Source organism: Anopheles stephensi, chromosome 2, assembly GCF_013141755.1.
Source record: "Anopheles stephensi strain Indian chromosome 2, UCI_ANSTEP_V1.0, whole genome shotgun sequence".
Lineage (NCBI taxonomy): Eukaryota > Metazoa > Arthropoda > Insecta > Diptera > Culicidae > Anopheles > Anopheles stephensi.
In genome coordinates this window covers 46,547,039-46,570,165 of record NC_050202.1, presented here as the reverse complement: position 1 = coordinate 46,570,165, position 23,127 = coordinate 46,547,039, and the positions used below count along the sequence as shown (strand labels likewise).

At 41.5% G+C, this 23,127-nt stretch overlaps 1 protein-coding gene across 11 annotated transcripts in view; it reads left to right on the top strand.

The window, feature by feature from the left end:
• The window catches only part of LOC118506972 (neuropeptides capa receptor), a 67,203-nt gene that overhangs the window by 26,384 nt on the left and 17,692 nt on the right, over positions 1–23,127 (top strand). For all 11 annotated transcript variants that reach the window (XM_036044823.1, XM_036044822.1, XM_036044821.1 and 8 more), the window contains exons 3-7: positions 2,927–3,077; positions 13,735–14,025; positions 14,166–14,342; positions 14,451–14,522; positions 17,967–18,111. In XM_036044823.1, the coding sequence (XP_035900716.1) occupies positions 2,927–3,077; positions 13,735–14,025; positions 14,166–14,342; positions 14,451–14,522; positions 17,967–18,111 (836 nt within the window). The remainder of the gene's footprint in view (positions 1–2,926; positions 3,078–13,734; positions 14,026–14,165; positions 14,343–14,450; positions 14,523–17,966; positions 18,112–23,127) is intronic.

Sequence of the window (23,127 nt, the reverse complement as noted above, 5' to 3'; positions counted from 1 at the left end):
ATAGCAACGAGCGAAACATTTATGAGGGTGATTATCATCCGGCCGACAGTTCATTATGAGCACAAGGGCAGCAGGGTCCACCAAGAGTACAATGAGTAATTCAGGCGATTGATAAATTAGTGTAAACATTTTTATCTTCTTACCCCCTCACTTAAATGAATAAGAATGTGTTTAACAGTAAACTAAGACTTTGTTATAAAACTATTTTGTGAAGTTGATAAAATTATTTCCTTCCTTATTTTATTTATTGAACCATTTTATTTCTCGGAAATTATTTGTTCAATGCTGCATCCTTACCCATTTACAACCACTGCTCGTACTGAAAACTACGATAAAACTCACCATCACGGAAATCGGAAAGCATCCCCCTCGACCATCTCCATCTTCCTCCAATCAACAACACCTTCAACACATCATCCTCTACATTTTATCAAACTCTCCACTCATGCCGATGTGTCTGCACATGGGTCGTAAATGCAGCGTACGGGAGTTTACCGGATATTAAAGTTCAAATTTTAATTAGTAAAGTTATGTCTTCGGAGGCCCTTCCGAGCAGGGAAACTCGGTTTGCTGAGTGCATTCCGCACCGGTTGTGGTTTGCATCGTCCACAAAGGATTGCTCGTCTAATTGCGGCACTTCTTTACTGCATACCCGTGCCATCGGATTGATTAGTGCCAGTGAAGGAAGAGTTCACTTGCGAAGCATATTATGAACGCATATGCACAGCGCACTTTGCTTTGAAGCCATTTGCAAACTATTTAAACGTTGCTGTGCATCTAGGCAAATGTGGAGCAGATAATGGACTGAATGGAAATGCTGGAGCTGGAGTGTTTTGGAAGGATGAAGGGGTTTATTAAGGGCATTAGCATTTATCACCAGATTATTAAATGGCAAATATCGGAACAATCAAGGACCTTGGAGAACTTCAATGTTGGTACTTGCTGGTAGATGATGTCGATGAACTGATTTGTTGGCGGGTGGTGACGATGAAATTTTACGAAATGTCGTTTTTAGTTATTATCTTTAAAATTTTCAAATGGATCTGCTATTGAATCGCCTAGAATATCGCTTTCACATTTTGAACCACCTGGATTCTGAGGTGTGAGGTGCTTTGCTTCGATTTTGCATTCTTTTTTCTCACTTGTGGATACAGGTGACGGCTTTTTCTTCCGGTGGATTTATCGTTTTGCAAAATGAATGCACGGTTTCGAGAGCATCCTTTTTAACTTAAAAGCCTATACTGGACTTAAGATTCAGATTGTTAGACGATAATCTAAAACCATGTTTGAGTCAAAATTGTCCATGCTAGAAATTCTAATATTGAGTAGATCACAACTAATGGGAAATTCTTGTGATCTAAGAAAGGGCCTCTATTGGAGGCCCTGGTCCAATCTTTTTGCATCCTGTGTATATCATTTTTAAGTATGGATCCACGGCTTTCAAAGCATCCTTCTAACTAGTTGGAGTCTGTCCTGGACAAGATGTACATAGTTATACAATACTCATCGACCAGGTCTGGGACGTAGCCATGCTTCCAGAATTTTATCTTTTGGTTGATCTCATGACGCTGCCTATGCCAATTACCTTCCTCATGTCTGTTATAAGGACAGATTAAGTAGCTTTCATCTGAAGTAGAGGTTCCGAAAGAGCTTTTTTTTCACCATAGAGATCGGGTTGGAATTACCTACCAAATGATTGATTGAGTTGCCTGATGCAGATTTATTTTAATCACTTTAAAAGTAAGTCTTTTTGTGTAGAAACAAAAACCCTTTTAGAGGAATCTTGCTTAAAATCTATTACCACAATTTTAAACAGAGTAGGTATGAATATACTTTGCTTTTCCTTATGAAAGTCTGATGAAATAATTGATGCATAGCTGACGAATAACATATTCAGTTGTTCTTTCTGCCTCAAAATAACCCATAACATCATAACTGCTCTCGAGCACAATGGTCGTACAGAATTGTCTAATATTCAATGCAGGATTATTATAATTGCAAGCCCAGCTGAATCATTTCCGCCAAATTGTTAGACAATATTTAATAATCACCTTCCGCGTCTCATTAACGCGTGGGATATAATTCATTGCTAATTAAACTACGCGTACGCCTACGGTTGTGGTGGTGGGTAGTACGCAAAATTAAAATACTTCTCCACTTTATACTACAGCAAACACCAACCGACCAGCGCTCACAAAAGCAGTTCCGAAAACAAAAACCTAAAGCCAACCCAGTGCGATTGGTCCCAATGCGATTTCTACTGGGTGTGATTAATTTTCTATTTAATTTTCCATTTCTACTTTACATTGGCTGGAGCAGGAAAATCAATTTCCATCCAGACGCTTTTTCCCTTTTGGCACTCACCACCACCACTCATAAAGCATGATTGAAAGCACTCTCGGGGTTTTTTTTGTGGAGTGCTCCGTTTCCTTCATTTCCCGTCGACGACGGTCTTCTGCACCGCTTCCTGGCGGAAGGTAATAAACATAAACTTTTGCTTCCCATTTTCACAGATTGCCTTTATTGCGTTCGATTCGGAGCGCAATCTCGGCAAAAAAAGAGTTGCCATTGAATTCTAGTGCATTGAAGACAGAGGACAAAAAAAGCATCCGCCAAAGTGTTAAACTTTTCAAGTTACGCCGCTTTTCTTTTGCTGGCAGTGCGCGTTTTACTGATGGAAGCGCTGAAGTTGGATCGGGTGACGATGAATTCAGAGTGGTGAATTAAAGGGATTTAAAAGACATTTCAGCGAAACACCGGGATTAAATGAAGTGAAAGTGTAAATGATCCATTTTATAGGCAAATATTGAGGGGAGAAAAGCTTTGAAAACTGGATTGAAGTTCCGGGCGTCTGTTTTGTTGGGATTGCATTTAGTTCTTAGTAATTCGATGGTGATTTTGGTGTTTTCTTTCTTCCTCCTTGCAGGTCACAATCCTGTTCGTCTGTATACTGGTGACTGGTGTGATTGGAAACCTGATTGTGTGCCTCGTGATCGTTCGACATCCGTCGATGCGGACCGCCACCAACTACTATCTCTTCAGTCTAGCCGTGTCGGATCTCATATTGCTTCTGTTAGGTAAGGAAACAATCCATGAACATTACTTTCATTTAAACATTTTTACTGTTTTAATATGAACAAAGAAACAAAAACGTTTACCCACATTAATCAAAGATATGGCTGACGTATAGCTGATTCCTTCCAAGTCATCATCTTATGTATAGCTACTTAATTAATTAAACCACGTACCATCGTTCGCATCGCAAAACGTTCCCTCACAATGAGCACAATTTTTAAATCGGTAAAACACCTCACCAAAGCACAATCGCGCTCATGAAAAGCTCCACGAAGTGCTAATGCTTGTTCGCCCTGTGCACTGAAATGGATGATTTATTCGCCGTCTAGCGATTGGGAGGAAATTGATTGAAAGCGCAGGGTGGTAATTATTCATCGCCGTTCAGAAAAGCGCTATGACCCGTGAAGGGTGAAAGGAAGATACGAATTTGAAGAAAAAAAACACATTCAATTAGAAGATAAATCTCTTACGGATGCTGAATTTTATGGATCACTGAGCGAAAGTTCACCCTTTTATTGTGCACTATCTGTATTGTGATTCATTCACATCAAGATTACTTTCATAATAATCCCAACAATCATAGCCCATGAGAGGCGATATAAATGTTCAAGAATAAACCTTTGCTCCACCAACAGGTCAACTACGCTGAATTGAAGCTCCCTGCTTTCTTAGTGCTGGACTCCGGGCACAAAAGTCATGATCGCATGCTGTTATGGTCTTACCGGATGTGACAACTTTTCTGCAGCATTTCGACTTGCCAACCAACACCTCGTCGGGCAGAAACGAAACGTACCCTCATCAAACTGAGTTATGCTTCACCGGTCGTGACCTCCTGCGAAAAGCTGTCCGAACATAAACAGTCGGCTCGGCTCGTTGTTTTGTTTTACTGGACGGAGGGATTTAAGCGGGAAAAAATAAAGCTGGAATGCTGCCCTTCTTAGCCAGCATCCCCTCGGCGTTGCCAGTGTTGCCTTTAAAGCGGCTTTTGGTGTTTTTGGGTGCAAAGGCAAAGGCAAGAAAAGCCGACCGAAAGGGCAGGAGACCGTTTGCGCGTTGGGAATCATACGGCCGGGCAAATCACGAGCCATGGGTGTGCCCCGTATTACCGTGCACCTCGGAATGTCCTACTAGGCATGTCTGCCGCGGGATGTGTATGGAATGGTGGAAGGGACGAGAGAGAATGATACCGGGGTGGAAACAAACGAGCAAGCTGATAGACGACAGTGAACAAATATTTTGGATTTATAAGCTTTTCTCTCGGTAGCATTTTTGTTTTACTTTTGCTTTCTTGCTGCTAGCCATGAAGCGCTAGCAAGGAAGTGTAGTGTATCGCCAGGCTATAGTTGAGAAAGGTTGGACGCCTTTTCGCCTCATGTCAAACAAAATCTTGCTCATGTGTTCGGTAAAGTTTGGGCTTGGTGAATAGACAAGCCAAACACCACAAATCAGATTGGTGCTGTTGATAAACATGTTACTTTGTAAGTCTTCCAAACCTTCTTCCCAGAAACCTTCGAAATAAAGCATGCCCCCTGACGACTAGTCCTGGGGAGTTGTTCCGCAGGATTGCCAAATTTCGGGACATACTTTACGTCGAAGAATGAATTAAACTGCAATTTGTTCCATTTCCGTGAAGCAAGTAATATTTGCATCATTGGTTTTATGGCCAGGGTGCGCCTTGGCAAATCACAAAACTTGCAACCAGAACCCACAATTCACAGTTCCAAAGAAGCTGTGATTGCTGCATGCAACTTTTACACATTTGACTGAACGGAAAAATAAGTTCGCTGGAAAGCGGATCCAATATCAAAGCGAACTCCGTGAGATACGGGTAGACTTTATGCGCGGTTTTCGTTTCGCAAGTCGCGCCTTCGGGGAGTGAACCTGTGAAACGATATAAATATCTGGTAGCTGTAGAGCTGCGGTTTGTTGGAACTCGATATAATCGGGTCCCGGGATTTTAAGGGGATGATTTTGTCGTGCTGTTGCTTTTTCGTTTTTATTTCGATCAGAGAAAACAGGCTCAGGACAATTCACGTGTCCTTGGAGGACCATTTTAATATGCTCGCCCGAATCGTATCAAATTTCAACAACGGTTCGGAAGCCACAGCACCAGCCACACAGCCGGGAGAGCATAAAGTTTCAAATCAGTGTCTCCGTTGGGAGCGTAATTGAGATACACACAGCTGCGACGAGGGATCGGTAAGCAAAGAAGGAAAACAATTTGGTGATTTCGTACTTGTTGGGAAACTATAAAGTTTGGGGAAGTTAAACATTTTCTTTAGCAACTATCAGTCATGTGTCAAGTGGGTGAGTAAACAAACGCTGGAAGAAAACTTTGGAACTCCTTGCGTCTTAGTGTGCAAACCTTGGCATACCATTTTGGTAATTAATTTATTTGTTGATTTCATACAAACATAGTCATAATGATTAATGCTATTGGTTTAACAGTAGGTTGACCTTCCTTGGCCTTCCTTGGCACTACAACCTCGAAAGGTCTCGGCCTGCCATTTCTGGCTTTCTGTGACTTGATTTTACCCGTAGCAAAGTAGTCAGTCCTGCGTACGGGGAGACGGTCTGGTTGGGATTAGAACCCCGGTCTTGCCGTCTGAAGACCGGCGCCGTTATCGCCACGGCCACCAGACCGCCCCGCGCGATTCTTCCATTGGTTTGCCATTATTGGTAAAGAGACGATTCCTAGAGCCGCATCAAGCCTTTGGTTCGTGTCACAAAAGTAGCATGTGATCCTGTTTAAGATGGCAATGATATATGAAATATAATTGATCATTTTCTTATGCTAATCGCAGCTTACTTGGCCGTCAAACTCGATAGCAACCAACCTCCAATCAGCTGTAGAACAATGTTCCAACAACACACGATTGAAGATACAGAACGGACAGCATGTAGCAAACTTAATTAGTTATTTTAAACTTAAATACAAATCTATGTATTATTCTTTCAATCACATAGCATATATCATCAAGAGACGATTTTAAGTCTCTTATGTCTTTTATCCATGTTAGGAATTGGTAAAATCGTCCCAATAAGTTACAGCGAATCGATAAAATATGAATCCAGAGCTCCAGAGGTGTTCTTGAGAACAACCATCACTCTTTTTCTTTATCTGCTTTGAAAGTTACCTTTTGCCATTCAAGTTTGTCTATCTTAAGGGAATGAGGTTAACCCCTTTAGTTAAGAAGAGTCCGTAGTAGGATGTTATTAATGTTTTTGGTTTGCTACACTTGGAAAACGTGGCCATTTTGGAGTAGAAGTGAAAATGATTTCCTTCATTCTTGGATTCTTTATCACAGAGCTCATACTCCTCTTTTTATTCTTAGGTATCTTATAGTATTATTACATCAATCTAAGATTCTTAGTTTTTGTGAATAAAATTCGTGATAAAACTCATTGCTTTTAATACAGCTTATAATGTCTTATGTAAATTGATCTAAGTGTAAAAGGCACTAGTCAAAATAAATCTTCCTCAGAGCTTGAAAATTTGACTAAAAAACCACCAAAAAGCCTCTCACCGTATCCTCAATTCCAGTTTTTAACTTCATTTTCAACAATTGTTGTTGCAATCATCATCAGGGACAACGAACAGTTTTGAGGTCAATTGAAGCTAAAGAGTGAAACACAGAATGATAGGATAAAGCATAAACTTCAAAACTATGCTCAGTACGTTCGAGACAGCCTTGAGCCGTCAATGGTGCAGTGTTGTGAATGATCTATTTTTATGGGCAAAAACTCAAGTGGTTGAAAATTGTAACGCTGTATCTGTTGTGATTTTTCAAACTTTGATCGATACTTGAGCGAATTATGGCTGGAACGTTGGCGAGAAACAACGATTTATTCTTTCTTCTTTGATTTTATTTTCTTACTCATTTCGGCCCCAAGAAGTCTAAGAACTCATCGTTCGATAGAAAATAGTTATCAGCCTGGATGAGTATTGAAAGCACAAAAGTCTCGATTTAATTTTCGGATTGTTTCTCGAGTAATAAAGGAAAAAAAATCTAAATAAAATGAACCTCCTCACCCTTTTTCTTACTTATGCCATCAACTACCTTTCAGGTGCTTAGGTTTTGCGGTTTGTGCAAAAACAATGGAAAACATTGCTACTTACATCTTACAAAGCTCTTCTCCATACACTCTTCAGTTCGCTTCACCCTAGACTCATTCTCACAGTTTCGGAGAAACCGAATTTGATATCACCTGTATCACTGATACCTTCGCCAATTGATGTTTTCATTTCTGTTTGACGAGCTTACGGGATAGGAAAGTAGAACAAAAATCAACTTTAAATGAGTCTAGCAACCGACCAAACCTCAAAACCTTACATAATAAGCAAAGTTCTTCCTTTCAAAAGCTCAAAAATAGCAAACGATAGCAAGGAAAAACGTTGTCTGCGGTGTTTGCCTTTAAACACTGCTTACCACAGAAACAACCAAGGCTTCCAACATCTGGGAAACCGGGTAAGAAGGTTAAGGCCCTGTGGTTTCCTGTGCGGTTTTACATCCAAAACTCGAGACCAATCGACTTATCGGCTGTTCACTGTCAGCCCAGACATACTCTCTCTCTCTCTCTCTCTCTCACCCACACATAAAGAGGTCGGTTGTTTTGTCTACTAAATAGCTCCGGCACGCTTGTTTCTTGTCGCTCCGGGCAGCAGGTTAATGCTAAAGGACAGAGGGACTAAGGTGGTCTTATAATAAATTGAAGCTCAACATTTTATGCGCTCGTAGGGTGGTCGTCCGACAAAAAATAATCTTCCCGGGGGTCTTAGTGAGGTTGAAGGTTTCCTGTCTTGGTTGAGTGAGTTTAACAGACTAGTTTATTTGCAGGTGTAAATTGACCGATGAAGGTAGGATTAGGCCAGCAGCCTGATTCATCAATTAAGGACGGTAAGGCCGTCGGGTTCTGGATAGTGGTTTTCCTTTTTTTATTTCTCAACTTGTCTGTGCATTTGAAGAAGATAAAACCCCACAGAAAGCCTTAAAGAATCCACGCAAAGGGTGCATCGAAACATTTTCTCTTTCCCTTATTTATTTCGTTCATTCGTTGGCTTTATTTGTGCAGTTTACTTTCTGTTATATTTATTTTAATTTAAAACTTGTTGAAATTGCTTTTTGAAAGCCTTAATTGGATTCATTAGTTTATCCATGGCGGCCCGTTAATACATGCGACAGCAGCACGGCAGGACCGGAGTTCAAATCCAATCTGGTCCATTCCATAATAGTGAGGACTGACTATCTAACTACGCGGTTTCAATAAGTCTAGTAAGCCAGAAATGTCAGAAAACACCTATGAGGTCGTCGGGTTGGGTTGGTCGAGAAAGAAGTATAAGAGCTATTTTATTAGAGAAAGGTCCAAATATTTTTGGATTCATTTCGAGGTTTATTGACGCATTTTTAAATATTTTTGAGCTTGTCCTGAGGTTTTGCTGGAGGTTTCTTAGATATTTTTCTATTCGTTCCACAGGTTTTTGCAGATTCTCAGGAATTTTCAACGTTTATAACATTTTATAACAAACTCTTTCTTGCAAAGATGATTTTGTACACCCAAACAGCCATTTTATACTTTCATTCTATCCGTCATCTTACCTGGAACATCTTGAAAGGTCTTAGTTTTTACTAATAAATATAGCACCGCAACACCATCTGTTTGTCACTTTCAAAAGTATCAAATATTCAACAACAAAACTAATTATTTTTTAGAAACTCCATCGCAACTACGCAAAAACCCCCAACAAACTCTAGAGAGAGAGAGAGAAAGAGAGAGAGAGAGAGAGAGAGAGAGAGTGAGACATTCCCATTAACGGTTCGTTCCGGTCGTCTCTCGGGCACAAACACTTAAATCAGCAACCACAGCTGGTCGACGCGTCCCACAGCTGATCCTTAATCGTGCTGCCATAACCACACTAATTGCCCCCCGAACAGCTTTCGGTGCGACTTAAGCAACGATTAATTTTACACCACTCGACTGCCGGTGCTTCGATGGGCTTTGATCCTTCGACCATGGACGGTGAACCGGCGAAGCCTTGTCCGAACCGTACGCCACCTGAGCGCGGTTTTTATTTGCTGGATCAACCAAAGTCACGCTAGCTTTAATCTTGAAGTGTGCCCCAAAGCTGGCGAACCATCCTTGACAAGACGCTGATGAAGCCGATAATGAAATTGTCGACCTTCCGGGAACGATAGCCAAACGCGCCAGCGCCAGGTCACGATGATGCTGGTGAAGTTGTGGATGGCTGGCCTGCGTTCGAATGGTTCGAAGTCTCCGAGGGTTTGCTGGCGGAGGACAAAAACTTCAACCCGCAGGGCACACATAATTGATCACGTCTCGTTTTCGGGACAAGAGGAACCATTGGCGTTGATCGGAAAGCCTCGGGACGTTTTTGGAAGATCCATTTCCGAGGGAGTTTGAGGGCTGGGGTTTCTCATTGTGCATGCGGCGTGGTGTTGAGCTTTGTATTCGGCAAATGAAATCATCAACCCAAGCTGGACAAAATTGAGCCCTAACGAAGGTTCGGTCGAGTGAGCTCTGTAGACATTGGGAAACGGATTCAAATAGATGTGATGTTTTTTTTTTATTGGAACTATATGGGTAATCAAATAATGACCACTGTTGACAGAAGAGTTTCGTTTAAAGATTTGATGAGTAGCAGATCACATGATTTGATTACTGTTGGAATTGGCATGTCCAAATATCCAACGCAATTGTTTTAATTAGTAAAAAAGGTAGCAATGTGTTGGTCTAATTTAGTAGCATTAAAACATATTGGCTTCAATATCTAACGAGAATATCTCACAAGTATCGATGCATGAAGAAATAAAAATTGATTCTTTTACTCTTTGAAGAAGATTTTTATCATCAAAATCTCGAAGCTCACGCATACAAAAACTCTTAATCCTGCCATAAGGATCCATGTATCGTATCATGTCAAGTCACTCGCTCAGGTTCATCTGCCTAATGATGTGAAGCAACTTCATCACATAGCTCCAGTTCTTCTATCTCTCTTTATTCAAATCTACATTCTTGATCCGATGAAGTCATTCCACGAGTCCAGCGCGATCTTGAACAGCAAAATATTCCTACGTCCAACCTATGGCTCAAATAGCAAAACCTCAACAGGTTCATAGTATCGTCACCGAATACGGAACACACGTTCCGATTATTATTCCCACGGGGCACCGACCGACTGAACCCACTGTCAAAGACCCGCAAGAGAAAGAGAAAGACTTGGATCCGAGCTTTCCGAGTGTCGTATTCGCATCCACACAAAGGAACAAGATGTGAACATCTGCGTTCTGTACAATGTCCTTAAACGGACATGTCCCACTCCGTTTGACCGGCGCCCCAAACACCCTGCATCCCGCTTCACATTCCAATTCAATCTTTCCACTTTCATTTTAATGGAATGACAGCTCAAAAAACCACGCACCGGAACGCCACACTTCTCGCGTGTGGCGGATGTCCAGGAAGTAGGATGTCGTTGCGTACGCGGTTGCTAGATACGCAGGATCCATTTTCAATTTTAATTGGAATAGCCATTCACGCTACGGATGGTTCGCGTTTACTTCAATCATTCCCCATACTGCCGTTCGAGTGCACTTGAACGCGTTCGTACCGTGGAACATGGCGCGTTCCGACCATGACCTGCAAGGAACAATTCCAGTCGGATGAAGATCAAACTGGATGAACCCTGTGCGAACGTCGCGGGCCAAATCCTTTTCCACTTTCGAGGCGATGACTTTAAAGAGGGAAGCACAAAGAGATGACACTCGTGCCGTTGGTGGTTCCTTCCGTTGCCACTCGGTGGGTAGCGCACGCTTTGGGTTTTTTTTTTACCCGACGCAATATTTCTTGAAGAGGGTTATTGGGCCAGAGTGACAAAAACATTGAAGCTAAACGTATGGTGGCGACAGGATAGAAATTTCGAAAAAAAAGGCTTAATGTAGCGTAATTTTCGCTGATTATTTTTAAAATTTTGTTATTTTAATAGCTTCTGCATAAATAAATTCTTGTGTAAATTTCTGGTGTTTAACTTTATAACGTCATTTTGAAGATTAATTAGCACGCGTTTTCGTGGACTTCTATGCAGTTTCTTAAGAATTTATTTACAGTATGTTAATGCTATCGAATTGAGTTAGCCAATTTGGTGAACTCTTCCTCCATGCAGTTCAATAAGCAGCATGGTTGCAGGAAAACCCCCAAAAATAAACTCTAACAAGTAGAAATACTTCACCACGTTTAAACTTCAAAGGCATACATGGGCACAACAAGACAGAAGCAGTGAAAAGTTTCGCTCCGCTGGATCAACGGTGATAAAACGTTTTTTTCGGTTCTTAAAAAGGGAAGTAAAAAAGTATCTCCCGCTGGAGTTACTTCGAACGATAGGCTCCAAGCAACCACACGCGCGCATGCTGATGTATCATCGACTGGATGAAGCTTATTCTCCCGCATGTGCACGCCCAACATATCCAAGCTCGTGAGATAAAAACTTCCGACAGGACCAAAATAGCATCGGGTGTGGAAACGAAACTGCTCAATGGGAATGATGAGCACGAGAAACAAAAGTCAGTCATCTTTAATATCCGCTTTATCGGTCAGAGCCACAAGCGACATGAACCCAATTAACGAGCCACCAGGCGCCTCCATCATGAAAATGGGGAAGGTTTTGCAGTTTTGTAGTCACATATTATGTCGGGGTCGATTTTTTTCAATTAAGTAAGAACCTTAAATTTGATGAATTATGCATAAATTTCTTAAATTTCTCATTGTAGGTTGTGAGAAAATACATTTATTTTAAAAGCAAAATTTACATAAAAGTATTTTTATAATAAATTTCTTGAATCTATTTTGTCGATGAGTCAATTTAGTAGAAAAAAATCGAAATAAAACGACCTGGTCAAATAAAACATTTATTATATTGACAGAATCAATGTTCGCTATGTTATTGTGTGATTCATGATGCCGAATTGTGGTTTACGGTGCGAAAATAACGTTTCGTGATAGCATTCAGTGATACAACCTTGAGTGGTCTTGGTTTACCATTTTTGTAGCTTGCTGTGGTTTGATTTTACCCGTAGCAAGCTAGTCAAGCCGGCGTTCTGGGAAGCGGCCTGGATGAGATTTGAACCCCAGTCCTGCCGTGTGAAGACTGGCGCCGTTGTCGCCACGGCCACCGAATCGTCCCAATACTGATTAGTGAAGCCAAACTTTGTGACATTAGATCCACGTTAAACTGTTGCAATAATATATGCTTGGTGTCAGTTCTCGCAGTCACTTGCTGCTCATTAAATAATAGAGTTTTGTTCAACAATAAAAATATGAAGATCATCACGTGAGCGTGAGAAGGGCGAGCTCACTCTATCAATAGATCAAACCAAACTAAAGTATCTTCCCTTTAAAGATTCCTTCATAATTGATCGTAGGCAAAGGCAATTGAAATTAATTCTTTGATAATTGTCCTATTCTCATGTTTCACCACACGAAACTCTTAATTTTTTCCAAAAGTGCAGAAAAATCATTTCTCTTCTCTAATCCTTGATTTAAATTGTGGTTACCGGATGGTTAGCAACAGTTTTAACCTACGAGCCTCAACCTGTGAAATGTGTTTCCATCAAACCACAAACTACAGCATCAAATGCCACCCATGAACCGTTGCAAACATTTACAGTTGTTTCACACATCTGTTACCTTTTTCAACGCATTTGAAACCAACTCCAGAGTTCAGGTTCGGCAGTACGTACCAGAAGTCGTTCCCATGTTATTGCAAGGTTCCTGGCACGGGAAGTGTTACAAAAGCACATTATGCTAACTATCGAACGATGTCGATTCATTCGTTCACTTCGAGCTCCTACATCATCATGCATATATTATGGCAACATGTCACATTTACAATCCAAAAGGATCTTTCGTCCAAACCTACAAAAAAGGGGAAGCGAGCTGCGCCTTGTAACACGCATACATAAATAATCATGCCCCTCTCCCCCCTGTTCGGATGGGTCGTAATCAAATAACAGCTTTATGTCATTGAATGCCATACGAACGGATATTGGGTAAGCAGTAGCAGCAGCAGCAGCAGCATTTTGGGTAATGCCACGCACAGTTCAGTTTAAAATTGACTGCATATTCAAATTCCCGGAAACATCATTTTGAATTTATTTTCTCGTGCTGAATTTCCCGATTTGGAGATATCTGGAAGGAAAGCATTAGGTGCCACAAATCGCATCCATCCTGTTCCACAAATAATTTCGAATCCAAACAAGCTGTGAATACGGAACGGAAGGAAACAGATTTAAGAACAAACGTAATCAGCGTAGTCTAGATCGGGGAAAACAGTGTGATTTGACTTCTTGCAGACAAGACATTCAATGTAAATTTAGACTCAGAAATCATTCATTGGCTCAAATTTGTTATTCTATGTAGAAGGATGTGATCGATGAATTATGCTATTTTCTTGTAACCATGTAGATATTGCAAATTTTTTATTTCAATTTTCACTAATGTATTTTTTTAACTTAAATCCACAAGTATTTTTTCTTGCATTCAATATTTTTTTCAAAAGCTCGGAACGTGTGCGGATTGCCTAACTATCAGGCGCGGACAATATCTTATAAATTTCTTTTTATTTTATTTCTTCTCTCACTTTCGAAATAGGACTCCCGTACGAGATTAGCCTTTACTGGCACCAGTATCCGTACAATCTCGGACTACCCTTTTGCAAAATTCGCGCACTCATCTCGGAAGCCTCAACGTACGTCTCGGTCCTGACCATCGTCGCCTTCTCGATGGAGCGCTTCCTTGCCATCTGCCACCCGCTGCACCTGTACACCATGTCCGGGCTACAGCGTCCGGTTCGCATCATTGCCGGGCTGTGGATCGTGAGCCTGCTGAGTGCGGTCCCGTTCGCCATCTTTACCGACATCGATTACATCGTTTATCCGCCAAGTGGGTTAATGTGCCTTGCTCTCCATGCTTTTATTAAATGTGATGGAAACACGCCCCAACTAACACACACTCACGTTCCTCCCATTTGCACACCATTTGTGGTGCTGTATTTTTCCGCTTCTTAACCGTCTACTTCACAGCAAACGAGAAAATCCTTGACTCAGCGTTCTGTGCGATGCTAAACAATCCGGAGGGAATACCACTGTGGGAACTGTCGACCTGTCTGTTCTTTGCCTTTCCGATGCTCATCATGGTCGTGCTATACGGGCGCATGGGAATGCAGATACGATCCCGCACTCAGCGGACGGCCGAACTCGGTGAGCTTTTGCGGGCTTCAGACCCTTGCCCCAGCGTTGGCTGTCTGACGCTGCTCAAACATGGAACCTTATTACTATCTCCCTCTCTCTCTTTCTCTCTCTGTGAAGGCGTTCGCAACGGATCGGTTAATGGACCATCGAGGATATCACAGTCACGGAAAGCCATCATCCGGATGCTCGGTAAGCATGTCGAGCAAGTCATTGCGATCTCCCACATTTTTCTGCCCATCTCATCCGATCACACTCGCTTCATCGCGGTCATCCGGTCATGTACAGCTTTTCCGGTAAGAAAGCTTTTCCCACCACACAAAAACAGGTGTTAGTACATGAAGACCTATGGACGATATTTTGTGGAAGAGATTACTGGAAGGCAGACGTGTGTTGTTTCAATCCGCCGGCGAATCATTCGTTTTCATTGCTTAAGGGACGCAAGATGAGAGAGAGAGAGAGAGAGAAAGAGTTGGTTAGCTTGCAGCAAATGCTCGAGTCCCAGCACCGGGCGTCTCGGTGGGTTGGCTCGAAAGGGGTATGTGTATTGTAGTCAGCGATATTTTTTAAATTGAGTTTTACATCATCAACGAAACTGCAATTTGCAATTGAATCAAACGGAAGCAATATTACTGATTGAATGATTGCTGACGATAGTAGTACTGGGTTTTCGAGGAAAAATAATTTCGAATAAAATTTTTACATGAGTACAACTGGAAACCGATGTTCGATGTGTCTCCCTTACTATTGTTTTACGACACTGTACTCAACGTGACACTGCTGTAGTTCTCATGAAATGCGAGACAAGGTGGGCGGGTGTTTACGAACGTTCAATTGAATTAATTATGTTTAATTAATGTTTCTGTGCTGATTTCTGCGTTGTTTTACTTTTATAATTATGCAAATTTCAATTTAATCTGCTTTATCACATATGAATTATTTTTAAATAAAAACAACATCAACAAACCTGACCAATATCGTTTTTTAAGAATTAACCATTTGAAAAAATCTTTGAGAGCTAAGTTTTCAACCCAAACCTCGATTTGTTTATTCACGTTCATCGATGTCAGATGTCTAAAGATATTCAAAGATGTTGAAACCATACGTCAGAAGAGCAGGTCGTGTCCTACATTGATTTTTGCGAATCATTTTTTTAAGCCATAATAGACTTTTATTAATATTCAGTCAAAAGATATTATTGTTGAATTTGTTTTTGCACCAAGATTGATAGTAGGAACCGAGCTCACCCGAGATAAGGTGCCCTTTCACGGTTTGGAGAAGGAAATGTCTTCAAACCATCGTGAATTGTACTAATATTTATAATTTAGCTTTAAGCAATACGGCCAGGCCGTGCCTTATGAATAAAAAGATTGATAGTAGGATTCCACTGCATCCTTCTCATTGTTACGTAAATATTTTATTATTCTTTCCAAATCTTAGTTTAATCTTATTATAAGCGTCACACAAAAGTGAAATTAATGCTGACCTGCAACAATTTCTTGCCTGTTTGCGATCTATCATTAAAAAACGAGTGTTAATACGACAGATTACTGACAGAATTCAGTTCCTTTAAGAACTATATATTAAATAAAATTTTAAAGTATCTCGAATACTAGTCGAATACTGATCGAATACCAGATCAGGAACCGTTATCTAAGAAATTCAATTTTCTTTACGTTATTATTTTGAAACATTATCGTTCAGTCAACTGCCACGTGTATAAAAACGAATAGCCATTAAAGATCCACTTTTTAAACCACACCTGTTATCAGCTTTAGCAGCCTGCTGCAGCCTACTGACCAATCCATTAACCTTTCGCAAAACCTGCAAATGGCTGCGAAGGGTCAGAACAATAGAATTTTATTGGAAATGGCCGCTAAGCCTAAAGTCTGGTGCCAGTATTCCACCGCCGTTAACGTTGATGAGGTTACTAATATGGTCATTAATTTCAATTGTACTTACGATGAACGGGAACGTACTTTAAGTGGAGTTGTTTGAAGTTTTTCTCATTCGTTTTATGCCATTTTGTTGGTCAAGTGGCACGTCAGGTGTCTTGTTTACTGGATTTATCTTGATAAAGTTAATGATGAGTAAATGAACTTTTGACTCGTAAACATTTCAATGGGATTTATTGTAACTAAGACCTTGTGCTAAAAATTTATTGCAATAACAATATTCCAGAAATATGTTAATTCCATAGTGTTTTTTATTAAAATCTGTTAAATGAGGTATTACCAACACCTGTCAGTAAATAGTTTCCACACAGTAAATTTCCTTCTACGGAAAGCCCCTCAAAGAAAATTGTGTCCCATAAACACATTGTCACACATTCGCAAGACATAAGAGCGAGGCGAACCCTTCGTTTGCTACAATCACATCTTGAGCACGACCCGGAACCCGGAACGCACCATTTTCCTTTCTTTCGATTGGCACAATTGGCCTTCAACTATTGCTGCGCCTTCCTCTTTCAAGGTGCTTGCACTTTCAAAACACCGAAGAACTATGTGCTACACTGCAAATACATGCTTCACGTCGAATGCTTTGAATGCGTCAGGCTCGATACATTGTAAAGGCTTCCAACAGTACAGTCACGTGCTGTCATGAATCTTGCACACACACACACAGAAAGACCAGGAAAAACGGCTTCGTATGTAATATCCCGAAGGTTATGCTTGGGGTTGATTAAAGCAGAGACAACACAAGCCAGCCCAAGAACTTTGAGGTGCAAAAATTGAATAGACGACATAAATCAACCCAACAGCCGGATCCCGGAGGCCGGATATGACCCATGGATCTTCTGGAAGCCAGTACCCAGCCTTCCCACTGGCACAGCGACGATGACAAATGACAGTAATTTCGGGTACGTCGCTGGGTGCCTCCGTACCCCGTACGAACGACATCCATTTCAAGGAGGGGAATCGCAATTTTGGACAGTTCCGTCGCTTCCGGAAAGCTCCAACGTTGTGCGACCGTTCTACAAAAGGCATTAGTGTTCTGACACTGCAGCATCCTTCAAATTATTATTATCAAACGATGGCAACGATTGACAAATGTTGCCAAATATAGGCCCAGCAGCGTCGTTCGTCGTTATTTTCAATTGCCACTGTGGTTCAGATCGCAGATGGATGACGACATGGGTACGACTTTAAAGCAATACAAGTTCAACCACTTCCGAGAAACGTTCCACTCTTCCCGAAGCAAACGTGTGGAGTAGATTGAACTCTCTTGAAGACCAGCGACCATGGACGCAATAAATGCAAATTATGTGTTTTGCTAGATTTGTGCTTCAGCCGCCAGTCTTCTCAGTGGTGGTTTTCTAGACGTCAAAATACACAACCAGAGGTTCATGACAAACGATGCAACTCATTTCGCAGCTGGTACAACCGAATTTTAATTCTCCATTCTTCCATCATAAACTTGTACTCGCACCCATACCAATGACCACATTTAATCAACTCGCAAGGCTTCACGACCCACCAGTCACTATCTTTTCCATCTCATCGCTTCTTCAGCCCATCTCATCCGACAAACTGCTCATAATAAAGAACTGTTTTTTTATTATTCTTTTCGGAGGTTTTCATCACATTTCCTTCCATTTGTCATGCTCTCTCTTTCCTCCCGTCTCCGACAATATAGCTGCCGTCGTGATTACGTTCTTCGTTTGCTGGGCACCGTTCCACGCTCAGCGGCTTCTCTTTCTGTATGCCCGCGAGTGGCAACACTTCAACACGGTCAACACGTGGCTCTTTTCCGTGGCTGGCTGGCTGTATTACGTGTCCTGGTGAGTACCCTCCAAACATTCCATTTGTCACATTTTACCTCGCAGCCATAATACACAAACAGCAACTGCATAGAGAGCTTAAAATGTATATAAAGGACCAGAAGTCAACCGAGGGACTCGCGGCCCCTAAGCAGGGTATGGGGTCCATTGTTAATTGTTTCCAACCAAACCGTGCCAATGTTTGTTTGCCATTATGTTGGCTGTGCCAAACCAAAGTCTGTTCACTGCAATACAAACCCGACGCAAAGCGAACATTACATATTAAGCGAGTCCACTTTATCATTCGGTCGGTCAAGCGTCTCCCAGGGCCAGAATACAACGGACTTGTGGGAGAAGTCGGCGAACCTTCGCGCGGTCGGTGTTCGTTAAATGCCTCCGTCTTTCCACGAGCCGGGTGACACTTTTGTGATGGCGAGAAACGCTTGATCTATTGCATATTTATCTTGCCCGACTTCAATGACAGCATTCACCCTAAAGTTCTTTGAAAACGCACACTGTCATTACGAATCGTATTGATGTATTTTTAGACGCAAGCTTTCATTTCCATTCGTACTTCCCCGTATGGGGATGTCCCCAAAGATTCGAAACCTAGGCAGTAAAGTTCATTTCCTTTCGGCCCGCTCTAACGTTTCTTCCTCTTTTCCCACGCAGAGATTCCGCCACATTCGTTTGGGACTGTATTGAAAAAGGGACAATCAAAGATACAATCAATGAAAGCGTATGCGGAATTTATATCGGTTCCCGGGTGACCGTCTTCTCGCCCAGTGATTGAAAGCTCTTTTATCCCGGACCCGGCAGATGTGGGATGTGTTTATTCAGGTTCGGCAAAAGGGCATGCTAATAGATTTGTTGACCTTAGCATCATGAGTCATTTGGAGCGCTTCAATCGCTTGCTCCTACCCGAGTCCCGTGCCGATTTGGGATTAGGAACGAGATTTATTTGGTTTTACGGGACCTTACGACACTGTGGTATTTTCCTACACCGAAGCCATGTCGTCAGCAAGTTGTAATCAAAATGATATTGTAGTTCCTCAGTATGTAACCACATGTTTTGTTGCTACAGTGATGGTCTGGCATTATTTTTAATATATTTTTCACATAACTCTTTTAAAAGGAAACAGTACCATTGAGGAACACTAAGATAAACAGCTTCGTTTCTTCTTTAACTATTAATATAAATAATAATATCATAAGAGTTCCATCTCGTTAGCATTTTTGTAAATTAATTGAAATATTACGATAAAAAAATGACGAAGGATTATTAAATATCAGGTACACTAAGAAAGAATAGCTTTATGATCGGCATCGATTTCATACAAGCAATGGCTGGAGGTATGTCCTGCCGACTGCCTAGGGCTGTTCTGGGTCTGATCTCTCTTAGTCGATGTGAGTCGTTCTTACCTTAACAAGATGAAATGGGGTATCTTATTTCATCCAGATGGTTTTTTCGTACGAAGTCCTGGCTATCCAGCTTAGAGTAAATTTAAGACTCGTAAGTCACAAAATGAAAACCTATGCCTCTTGAGGTTTAAGTGGCTAAGAAGAAGAAGGAGAAGAAGAAAAAGAAGAAGGAAAAGATCTCGTTTGAACGGATCGTTGTTGTAACTCGGGCAAAACGTCCCTTAACCTAAACTGTCTTTTCCCACTTGGACCACGTAACTGAGTGAAGTACTGGGCGCCTCCATCAATGTATGGAAGGACTAATGAATATTCACTACAATAGAACAAATTAAAGTAATTTGATGTAATTCCTAATAAGTTTACAGTTTTCCTCTATTAACAATTTAAATGCCAACTTTCATTTATAAATCAAACTAGAACTCTCTTCTCTTCGTCGGTGATCTGCGTCAGTCAGCAATGTCTGATCTATAAAATTCAATTTAACTAGATACTTGCCAGCTATCCGAAGAGTCATTCCTTTGATACTGATGTTTTTACGAGAGAAACTTGCTCCATTTACACCTGACAGACTCATCCGGTGTTTTCCTTCCCCAATAATCGATGTTTAACCAATTATGATAATCACTACTATAAAATAGACATACATTCTTGCTTTCCTTAAAAGACCACAAACGCTTCGGAACGCTTCAACCTATTTGTTCAATTCACTGTACGCTCTTCTTCGCCAACAATCTGCTCATCCCTCCTACCCCGGTTGAACGCGCCCGTAATCATGCTATCAAGGTTCTTTAACGATCATCTTTATCACCAAGTACACTCCATCGCGCGCCCCTTCGATCACCTTCGCCTGTTCTTTCAACAGGGTTGGTAAAATTTCAGATAAATCTCATTACCATTTCAATGGGAAAACTTTTTCTCACGTTTCACGTCGACAACGTAAACACATAAACACAAGGGCCCAGCAAAATGATACCGGAACACGCTACCCACCGTACCCGTCCCAAAGGGATATGGGACACTCTTCAGCACTTTAACGCGAGGTTCCTGGTAGTCTTGGTGCGATGGTGAAAATCGTGAAAAACAACACTTGGAGCAATTCTTGGAACAATTATATCACGCTGAAATCGTGTATACAACCGAGAGGCTGCAAATTTGCACGATGATTGTTGATCATTTTTAATGGCGAATCAACGTTTTCGTGGTGGTGCGTCACAGTCACACGCCGGTGTTAAGATGTTAGGGATGTTTGTGATGAATCTAACTTTCTTTCAATCCGATTTCATGATACATTTGTTTCCTTCGCATCACTTTCGAATGCTTACAGAGTTGGAAACGAAATGAAAATAAAATTGTACCCCATTTGAAGTCACAGAACGATCGTGACGGAAGCGTCTTGAAATTGATTTTCCCCTAACTAGGCGACAGTTTCCCTTTGTGATCTTTTTCGCTATTCTGACGGTTTCTTCTGAAATTGGGATGGCCCAGCTCCTTTGATATTCATAGTCAAATACACTTAAAAGCAAGATTTTTATGCTGTGCGTCATGAAACCGCTAGCAAAAGGAGAATGATCCCGGGGATAAACGATGCCGTCGTGTGCGAAAAACAAAGCACAATCAAACAAGTTTCGTTGTCTCAAAACTTTACAACATCTGCTGCAAACCGTGTGGATTAAACCGAAACGACAGAAAATAAATTTCAACTTTTTACGGGCGAACCATAGGAAACCGAAGACCGACCGAATCAGCACAAAACCCAAAACAACCTCAAAACACCCAGGCTCAGATGACGGTGCATGATTAAACTGCTCGTTTTTTCGGGAGTAGACAAACTTCTCCTTACAAACTGTCTTTTGTGTGAATGTGAGTGTGTGCTTTGTTTGTTGTTTTGTGTGAGGAGGATCCGTTCCGTTTTGTTTCCTTTTCTTTGCTTAGCTCTCTGATACACCGTAGAATCGGTACAATCTCGCGGAAGTACTTATGCAGCTGAGCAGTTCCGAACGGGAAGCACGACAACACTGCAACATCTGCGTCTAGGACCCATAGCTTGCTTAGGCGAATAAGAAAAGAGAGAGAGAGAGCAACACGAACAAATTGAAACGATTCAAGCGACCGTTAATACGCAAAGCTGTTATGTAGTGCTGGACGCAAATTGCTTTATGCAAATGACTCACTTCATCATCGGGCTCTTGGGGCAAGAGTGTGAAACAACGGTTTCGGAACCAACCTCGGGTCCTAGCAGCTAACTCGCCATCACTTATCCAAGGGAAAAACAGCCAAATCTAGGACAAATAAAAACTTTTGCCACCAGTGTGCTGGGAACTTCTCGGAGCACAGATCTTACCGAGGCTTAAGAACTCCTTCGCAGAGGATTCGCAGATGGGAATAAGGAAACGGGCCAAATTGTGTTACCGCTTTTAATAGTAATAATGATCGTAATAATAACGATGCGATTCTTAGAACATTGCCAGCTTCAACGCCCACCCCCATGGCATCCATTAGCCTCAGCGTTGCAAGCGTTGGTCGCGACATTTTTTCCAAGAAATTTATCACTGCCTAATCTCGTGATTAGAAGCCATCCGGTGTTTCGCGGGCGCGTTTTGGATCAACATATTGCGAAATTCGCGGCAGTGCAACTCGACCAATAACAACACCCGGCTCGGTAACAGCTGTGAATATTGATGGCAAATAGGCATATGAATCGGTCACGCATCGTCTCGCCGAATGAGCAAACTTCATTAGACGGCACGTCATTAGGACGGCACGGGCAATGATGATGACAGCAAGAAACTGACCGCAAGAAGTTTATTGATGCTTACGGCAATGATTAATTTCAGCGTCCGCTGGCAGCATGACACTGGCAGTGGTTGCAATGTGTTTTGGCCGACGGGACGCTTCTTGGAATGTTCGTTTGGGCCGCCATTCTCATGCTCACCTTAATTAAAGTTATTTTGCGACTGTTATTTGTGGAATGCGAATTGGCTAGCACAACGCTAAGGATGCTTGCAAAACAAAATAATTTTCTTCACTTGTTGATTTTGAAGCGCCTGTTCGGGATTGAATTTTGGAGGGGCAAAACAAGCGACAGGGATGTCCATCCTTTATATTGAAGTTGAAGCAACAGGTTTCATTTGTATCTTCCTTAGTTATTTTTGTTGGACTTTATCAAACTATGTTTGGGTTACCAATAAAGAAGATATGAACGCTTTAGCCAAAGAACACTTAATTCGATGTCGTTCCGTGATCATATTAAAATACTCTAGTATCTCAACGTCATAATTAATTGGCTCCGACAGTGACTAGTGGATCGAATACCGTCTGGAATGCCTCCCCGTATCCAAGTTTGACCATAAAGTTACGCGTGGTATCAAGTCAAAGGAGGTCAGACCAAGTTGAGATCTTCCGAAGTTATAGTTCCATAACAGAATAAATAGAAATGATTATAGGTGTTAGGCTAAAACAGAAGCTCAGTTTTCTGTGGAGAGTACCTATTGACAGCATTTGCAAACAGTTTCTTCCGTGGACTTCATAGCGTTAATACGAAATGTAGACAAGAGTGTATAAATCGTGTTAACCCATAGATGGATTTCCATTAAAATTACTACGGGGATAATATTT